Raw genomic sequence first — 9,471 nt, forward strand, 5'->3', positions numbered from 1 at the left:
CGCCATAAACTAATGAGAATGGGGTAGCCCTGGTACTGGATTTTGAGGTTGTGCGATATGCCCAAAGATCTTCGGGTAGAATTTCTTTCCACTTTCCTTTGGCGTCTGTTAACCTCTTCTTAAGATTTTGGAAGATGGTTTTGTTGGTTGATTCGGCTTGTCCGTTCCCGCTAGGATGATAAGGTGTTGATAGGATTCTTTTAATCTTATGATCCTCGAGAAATTTGGTTACTTTGCTACCGACGAACTGTTTCCCGTTATCACACACAATTTCGGATGGAATCCCGAATTGACATATGATGTGATCCCAAATGAAGTCGATGACTTCCTTCTCCCTAACTTTCTCGAAAGCCTGTGCTTTAACCCACTTAGAAAAATAGTCAGTCATAAAGAAAAAGAAAAATTGAGCTTTACCTGGCGCCAATGGGAGGGGGCCGACGATTTCCATTCCCCATTTCATAAATGGCCATGGTGATAAAACTGAATGGAGCAGTTCACCGGGTTGGTGAATCATCGGCGCATGCTTTTGACATTCGTCACATTTTCGAACAAACTCTTTCGTATCTTTTTCCATGTCGATCCAGTAATAGCCGACTCTGATTAGCTTTTGAACCAATGATTCAGCACCAGAGTGATTTACGTAAGTGCCTTCGTGAACTTCTCTTAGAACATATTCAGTGTCTCCCGGTCCTAGACATATTGCTAATGGACCATTGAACGTTCTCCTAAACAAAGTCCCATCTTCGGTCAAAGTGAACTGTGCTACCTTCGTTCGTAGGGACCTAGATTCTTTCGGATCTAAGGGAAGCTTTACGGTCTTCAAATATTCTATGTACTTATTTATCCAATCCAAAGTCAAGCTTGTGGAATTTATCTCGGTGTGAACTTCTTCAACTACTGATCTCATGAGATGCACGACCGCCCCTGAATCGAGCTCGTTGTCTTCGATTGATGATCCCAAGTTTGCGAGGGCATCGGCCTCACTATTCTGATCTCGAGGCACATGTTGCAATGTCTCCTTAAATTGGTGCAAAGTTACTTGTAACTTATCTAGGTATCTTTGCATTCGGTCCTCTCTAACTTCGAAGGTTCCGTTAACCTGATTCACTATGAGGAGGGAGTCGCATTTGGCCTCGATCACCTCCTCTCCCAAGACTTTGGCTAGTTTGAGACCTGCAATCATGGCCTCATATTCGGCCTCATTGTTAGTCAATTTCACAGTTCTAATAGATTGTCTAACCGCATTGCCTGTGGGCAGTTTTAGTACGATGCCGAGCCCGGACCCTTCACGTTCCAAGCACCATCCGTGAAGAGGGTCCATATTCCCGAGGACGTATCCGAATTTATCAATAGCTCTCTTTCGACCTCGGGTACTAGGGCCAGTGTGAAGTCAGCTACGAAGTCTGCCAAAATTTTAGACTTAATTGCTGTTCGGGGTCTATATTCGATATCATATCCGCTGATTTCTATGGCCAATTTGGCCAACCGTCCCGAAAGCTCGGGTTTATGCAAAACATTTCGAAGTGGATATGTTGTTACAACACATATGGGGAAACATTGAAAATATGGTTTTAGTTTCCTAGAGGTGCTTATCAAAGCGAGTGCCAATTTTTATAGGTGGGGTTATCTAGTTTAGGCCTCACCTAAGGTCCGGCTGACATAATAAATGGGAAATTACGTACTTCGTTCTTCTCGGACTAGGACTCCACTTACCTCTACCTCCGATACTGCCAAATATAAGTAGAGCTGTTCGTCTACCCTTGATGTGTGAATCAGCGGCGGGCTCGATAAATGCCATTTAAGCTCTTCCAAGGCCTGCTGGCATTCCGAGGTCCATGTGAAATTATTTTTCTTTTTTAGCAACGAGAAAAATCAGTGGCCTTTATCAGAGGACCTTGAGATGAATCGCCCCAGGGCGGCCATGCGCCCGGTTAACCTCTGCACGGCCTTTACGCTGTCTACCACCGTGATGCCTTCAATAGCTTTGATCTTGTCGGGATTGATCTCGATTCCTTGGTTAGATACCATGAACCCGAGAAATTTTCTTGATCCGACCCCGAATGCACAGTTTTCTGGGATCATCTTCATGTTGTACTTCTTCAATATACTGAAAGTTTCCTGTAAGTGCTTTAAATGGTCCTCTACTCGCAGGGACTTAACTAGCATGTCATCAATGTAAACTTCCATAGATTTTCCCATTTGTTCTTTGAACATCCTATTTACTAAGCGTTGATAAGTGGCACCAGCAGTTTTTAATTCAAATGGAATTACATTGTAGCAGTAGGTACCATACTTATTGATGAACGAGGTCTTTTCTTGGTCATCCGGGCTCATTTGTATTTGATTGTACCCGGAATAGGCATTGAGAAAACTGAGGATCTCGTAGCCGGCCGTGGCATCGATCATGCGATCGATATTAGGCAAAGGAAAAGAATCCTTGGGGCATGCTTTATTTAGATCCTTGTAATCTACACACATTCTAAGCTTGTTTCCTTTTTAAAGACTACCACTACGTTTGCTAAACCATTCGGGGTATTTTACTTCACGGATTGACCCTATTTTAAGAAGCTTGGTTACCTCATCTTTGACAAAAGCATGTTTTACCTCGGACTAGGGTCTTCTTTTTTGCTTCACCGGATGGAACTTCGGATCCAAGCTTAGTCCATGGGTGGTGATTTCCAGTGGGATCCCCGTCATGTCAAGTTGGGACCAAGCGAAACAATCTATGTTAGCTATAAGAAATTGAATACGCTTTTTCCTGAGCTTGGGATTTAACCCCGTGCCCAGGTATACCTTTCGTTCGGGCAGTTGTTCGATTAGTGTGACTTGTTCCAGTTCTTCGACCGTTGATTTGGTAGAGTCAGAATCATCGGGGACTATGAAGGATCGAGGAATCCCATAATCATCATCTTCGTCAGACTCCTGCTTTTCTGGATTGGTCGAAACCAGCGTTTGTGATTGCTATTTGGTCTCCTGTTTTTCCTTCAAATTTCACCCTTTTATCGATGAGAGTGACGATATCGGATTTACTTCGTCGACGGCAAACATTTCCTTTATGGCGGGTTGTTCCCCGTAAATTATTTTGATTCTCTCTGGTGTCGGGAATTTTAGAACCTGGTGAAGGGTCGAGGGTACTTCTCTCATGTTGTGGATCCATGGTCTCCCGAACAGGGCGTTATACCTTATGTCACCTTTCGGTATGTAATCCTGTGCTCGAGATCGCTTCTCCCTTATGATTGAGACCTTAGTGCATTTAAACACTGGCCCTTGGGGAATATCAATCTCTCCGATAATCATGTGAATAATGTGTTGTGGTTCCTCTTGCTCATTTTGCCTACTGAACTCTCTATTTTTGAAGTGATTCTTGGCCCGATCACTTAAAAACTCCCGAAGATGCCCTGCATTGAATAACCGGGCTATTTCTTCTCTCAACTGCCTGCAATCTTCCGTTTTGTGGACATGTGTGCCATGATACTTGCATACTTGATTGGGATTTCTTTGTGCTGGATCGGTCAGTAGAGGTCTAGCCATATAGCATCTTTGATGCATTCGATAGCCGCTACAATGGCTGATGCATCAACATTGAAGTTATACTCCAACAGTCGAGGTGTTTCTTTAGGTCCGGTTGCCTGTCGAAACCATTCTTTCTCATCAGCCCTAGAGGGCCTTGGCCTCGATCACTTCTCCTCTCACCTCATACGGAGTTGTGCCCGGGTCCGTTACCCCTATGATCTCTGTTATACGGATGGTATCGATCCCTGTTCGCCCTTGGTTCTCTATCAATGTCCCTTTTGGTTATGGATCCAGAAGGAGACCCCAGCTGGTCATCTTCAACTCTAATCTTTGATTGATATCGGTTATGTATATCAGCCCAGGTAACAAACGGGTACTCAATCAAGTTCTGCTTTAGTTGTTGTGAAGCCACTGAGCTTCATTCATTTAGTTCTTGGGTGAAAGCTTGAACGGCCCAATCGTCTGCGACCAGCGGTAGATCCATTCGTTCAATTTGAAAACGAGATACAAATTCTCTTAGCATCTCGTTCTCTTTTTTCTTCACCTTAAAAAGGTCTGACTTCCTGGTCTCGACCTTTATGGCTCCGGCGTGTGCTTTTACAAAAGAATCCGCAAGCATGGCAAAAGAATCGATAGAATTAGGTGGTAAATAATGATACCATATCATTGCTCTCTTTGACAGGGTTGCGCCGAACTTCTTTAGTAATACGGATTCGATCTCGTTGCCTCTAGATCGTTCCCTTTAATGGCACACGTGTAAGAGGTGACATGCTCGTTAGGGTCGGTCATTCCATTATACTTAGGAATCTAGGGCATGCAGAACTTTTTGGGTATCGGTTTGGGAGCTATGCTCGGGGGGAAAGGCTTTTGTATGAATTTTTTGGAATCCAAACCCTTCAATATTGGTGGAGCCCCCGAGATCTGATCAACCCTAGAGTTATAAATTTCCGCTTTCTTGTCGTTTGCTTCGATCCTCTTTTCCCCTGATTCTATCCGCTTTGTAGCTTCCTCGAGCATCTTTATAATTTCGGGGATAGTCCCCGATTCTTGTTCGTTTGACCTCACCACAGCTGGTCCCGTTCTGTGGGTGACTTCTTGGGGTGGACCGGGCTCAGCCCTGCTTGGTGCCAGAGTCTGACACTGCAACTGAGCTATCGCCACCTGTTGAGCTTGCAACATTTCGAAGATCATACGTAGGCTGATCCCGTCTTCTCCAATATTTTTGGTACTTCGAACTGCAGATCGGGTTCCATCATGGATGTTGTTTTCGGGACCGGAATGTTGGTTCACTTCGATGGCCAAATAGGAATTAACATCAATTGGATCCACGACCCGAGTTTCAATGGGGTCCGCGGGTGGCCTTTCATCTCTAGGCGTTCTGTTGTTATTATCCCCTTGATGGCCAGATTCGTTATCGATATGTAGGGGTATTATTTGAGAGTTTGTCATTTTTCGCCTGAAATCAAAGATACTTCGAAGAGCAAATGTAAAATAGTGTGTGTTACAGAGATTCGTATCAAATAACCAAATTGTTTACCTGAAAAACAGATGACAATTGAATTTATACGCGGTTCTAAGGATATGTGGAATAATTTGGTACAGATTGAGAAACCATACAAATGAATATTGAAATTAATTGTTAAAGAAATGAAAGCAAACCGAATGGACTAATTAGCTCAAGCCTTCAAATTTTTTAACCCTCAAACTGAATGGAGATTAGCGGATAGAAGAACAAAATGACTGAATATCAAAACCATATAAAAGATAGTATATTGCTTTATGTTCTATGAATCTGAATCAATCTACCTTACAAATAATCAAACCCCCTTTATATAGTGGGGAGGTCCTATTCTTAATATAATTTTCAAATACAGCAAGGAATCCCATGATAGATTAATTAATTGGCCTTTCATTGATATGCGTCGTGATTTCCGCCGAGATTCTCACCCAATTGCGGATATTCTGGCTTTCTGTTTTTTGGCTCGATAAGCTTTTCTCGATTGTGGCCGATTTCAGTCTCGATCGGTCTCTATTCAGCCCGATATTGATATTGGCCGATCTTGATCTTGACCGGTCTTTGTTTTGCTCGACCTCGATCTTAGCCGATCTCGATCTTGACCGGTCTCTATTTTTCTTGACCTCTGGGTCTCGAGCTCGGTAACCTAACTTCGCATCATGGCTTGATATTACACGATGTTGAACCTTGGTCTATCATGTTCCAATATCAATCATTCATATGAAGGGAAAACTCGGTTTTGACCGTATATAGATAGTCCCCTCAATTCTCGTAAAAATGATGGCGAGAAACGATATGAATTTCTGAATTCTGACACGGTGGGTGGCGACGTCCGCGAAGAGCGCGATTATGACGTATGTGAAAAATGTTCCATCGGCTCAGTTACCAAGGCATTAAATGCCTGTCAGTCATTGGTCGGCCACTAATAGTTTTGAACCATCATTACCAGGCTATAAGTATTCAAACCCTCATGTTCATTCAAAATGTTACACTCAAAACTTCTTCTCTACTCTTGTATCTTCTTCAAAAAATCCTTTTGCTTTACAATTCTCACACCACATACAACCCTAATTCTATCTTCCTTTGATCATCAATGGTGAAAACCTCCAAAATAGTGTCACAAAAAGAGGCCGCTTCTTCATCACGACCCGCCGGTGGCGGGGATGCGGCAAAGCCTCACCCTAAGGAAATCGTTCTGGTAGGTTGCTCAACTATTATCATCTTTAAGGTTGAAAAACCCTCTTTGGTAGTGGGCCGATGTGAGCTGATCTCGAGGTACCAGTGCACAATCATCGAGAAAATTCTCGATAAAGTAAATAAGAAGTGCAACTAGGGCGAAAAGCATGCGGTAGTCCCATCGCCTGAAGAATCAATTACTACCCATGTGGAGGGGTTCTTAAGTATTTATACTTATCCCTTCATGTTGGGTCCCTTAGACCTTGTCATCATCGCCTTTTGTAAGAGATACGATGTGACCCTCGGCCAGTTCCACCCTTCTTTTTGGAGAATAGTGATTCTCCTCCGATTTTTTTCGAGAAAAATCGAAGAGTGTCTTTTCACCCTCGATCACCTCATGCGCCTTTACAGTCCCCGACTCTATCGAGAAGGTCTAATCAAACTTGCTCGCCGAGCCACCAAAGCACCGTTCTCGAGCATCGACGAGACCCGTGATCGAGTTTGGATGGGCCGATTCATTCGAGTTAAAACTTCGGACCTGATCCCTACTGATGACATGCCGTTTCCTGAGAAATGGAACATGAATCGTGAGTACTATTCCCCTTCGAACGTTTAATTTTGTGGTTCTTCTTTTCATTTTCTTGATCCGTTTTTTTCTATGCTTGATACAGCTGTGGCCTGGATGCCGGAACTGATTCCGAAACTTAAACAATGGGTTAAAGGTTTGGTGTTGTGGAGACCATACTCCGAGCGCACTTGGATGGAACTACCGAAGGGTCGATGGGAGGCCCATAGTCATGGTAAGTTTCTTTCTTAGATTGTTTATCGTTTGATCTTTTTCTCTTGCTTACCACCCTTTTTTGTCTTGTAGGCCTTGGTAAGGACATTGCCATGAGGCCCCCATCTGGTGACGAAGAGGTCCCTGCTCCGAAGCAGGTTAAAGAGAAGAAAAAGAAAGAGGCTCCGAGTTCCCCAGTCTCGGAAAAGAAAAAATCGACGAAGAAATCTCGCAAGCTCAAGGGGGGCTCCGGTATTATGCCTCCAGAATCGATCCGTCGATTAAGGGATGAGCCCGAAGAAGGAGAAGAGGAATTAGCCTGTGTGCGGGCTAACGTTGTGATACAACAATCCTCTAAATCAGTGGAAGTTGATAAGGGAGGTCTGGCCATAATTCCTAAACAAGGAAAAGCCGAGGCCATCTCGTCTCGAGCTGAGATGGTTGAAGGAGAGACCGAGGGCAAAACTTCTCGGGCAGTAGAAGATATCTCGAAGGACGAGCTCGGGATAATCGACATTACTGGATCCCCTCGAATTTCAGATGCTATGATCTGTGAGGCTAGTATGCTGGAAAGTTGATCTTACAAGGGTGTACAGGTCATGGCTTTCTGGATGGGCTCTAGTCCGCTGCCTCAGAGGATATTATCGGGTTTGGTGGATTACCGGTACCGAAGAAAGCATCATGGTCGGGCGCTGTCAGGTCTTCATCAAGCCCAAAGCTGGTAGTCCGATTCCCGGCCCCGAGTGCTAATTTCGACCGTAGGCTAAAAATAGTGCTCTCCATCCCGGAGGATGACCGAATTTTTTCCCCCCCGTGGGGATTGCTAGTTACCTTCGGTCCTTGGTGACCGAAGAGGACCAAGCCGTGATGAACGCGGTAGGATCTTCTTGCCTTTTCAACGAGGCCCAACATGCTATGAATCGGGTAACCTCGAGGGTATCTCTACTATTTCTTTTATACTTAGAGTTGTAGATAATTCTAACATCTTCTTCCTTGTTTGCAGGCTTCGGTGTTTCATCACGAGGCTTTCCTCTGAATTCGGTGTCACGCCCCAGCCTCGGGAAGCGCGGCCGACGCTCAACCAAGTGAACCCGGTCGAGCAAGCCTGTTAAATACTTTCTACCCCACTCACCCATGATCAAGAAAAAAAAATATGATTTCAGTAATTAGATAGTGGAAAATTCATATATACAATATTAAACCGATTCATTAGCTATTTCGCCTTTAAGTCTCAAAATACACATATTCTTATAGTCTGAGTGGAACAAGTGATCAAACACAACATAACTTGTTTAACATTCCCAACACCCATATACAACCCACATAGTGTCTAAGGAGCCTCTAAAGATAAAAAGAGTGTAAAGAAGGTGCCGGCAACAAGGCCCCGGCTATACCTCAAAGAGTACAACAATATAAACAAAATATATATTACATTACCCCGGGATGAAATGGGGCTCACTGAGTCCGCTGAGAAGAGGATGCAACACCTATCTATGATCAACATTGTCTGCTATGGAACCACTTGCATCTATTTAAAGATGCAGCGCCCCGGCAAAAAGGGACGTTAGTACTGTCGACTAGTACTAGTATGTATAGCTAAACATCATCTCAATAGAATAAATAATAATACAAGGGAAGCAGTCAAGGATTCAATACGAGCTTCAAATAATATTAAAACATCAAGTTAAGGATCACATAGATTTTTAAGTCAACTCCCGCATTATTAGGTTGGATGGTTTTTTTTAGTGCCAATATACCACAATCCACAATACCACTGTGTTCTTACACGGGGTCCGATCTCGGCCTGATCGGCTAAGCCATCTTATTTGAGACATCAACCATATTCACTATTTCATTCACAATACCACAGTGTTATTACACGGAGTACGATCTCGGCCCGATCGGCTAAGCCATCTCATTCGAGACATCAACCATTTCAATCGATCATCTTACTTCATATTTCTTTCCTATCTTTTTAGTACATTGGCACAAGTGGCCTTAATTATAAAGTCGTTCTTGGCACTTGGCATTATTTCATAATTCAAGTTATTTTCCACAATCCAACGTTATTATTATCATCAATAACAACACGGTTTTCATTCAAGACTCTTGATTTCACATGTGAGCAATTTAGAATTCAAGGCACATAGAAGCTTTTCACACAATTTGGCATAACAGTCCTTAATCGAATTTGACTTGAAGTCTAGGCATATTAGCACATATTCTAAGTCTTGAACATTTCCTCAGATGACGAGATAACATGATGAAAGCATGGGAATACATATTACACATATATTTGCAAAGCAAGCACATTCGGGATAGCAATTTCTAGGACGTTCAATTTGGGACTTACTTCAATTGCATGAATACCGTGGGATTCAATTCTAAGAAGAGGGGGTTTAGCCAACATACCTCAATTGAGCCTCTTAAAACCCTAATACGTTCCGGAACATTAGCAACTTCAGTATATTTTAGCAATATAGCAAAA

The 9,471-nt window shown here is 43.2% G+C and overlaps 1 protein-coding gene across 1 annotated transcript; it reads right to left on the minus strand.

Moving 5' to 3' along the window:
- Positions 1–335: 335 nt before the first annotated feature.
- LOC138895986 (uncharacterized) lies at positions 336–1,321 on the minus strand. Its single transcript, XM_070180755.1, has 2 exons — positions 415–1,321; positions 336–352 (listed from the first exon to the last, which is right to left on the minus strand). Exons 1-2 carry the CDS (start codon positions 1,319–1,321, stop codon positions 336–338), a joined length of 924 nt encoding a protein of 307 aa, XP_070036856.1.
- Positions 1,322–9,471: the final 8,150 nt, after the last annotated feature.

The sequence above is a fragment of the Nicotiana tomentosiformis genome, chromosome 7 (genome assembly GCF_000390325.3).
Source record: "Nicotiana tomentosiformis chromosome 7, ASM39032v3, whole genome shotgun sequence".
Classification (NCBI taxonomy): domain Eukaryota; kingdom Viridiplantae; phylum Streptophyta; class Magnoliopsida; order Solanales; family Solanaceae; genus Nicotiana; species Nicotiana tomentosiformis.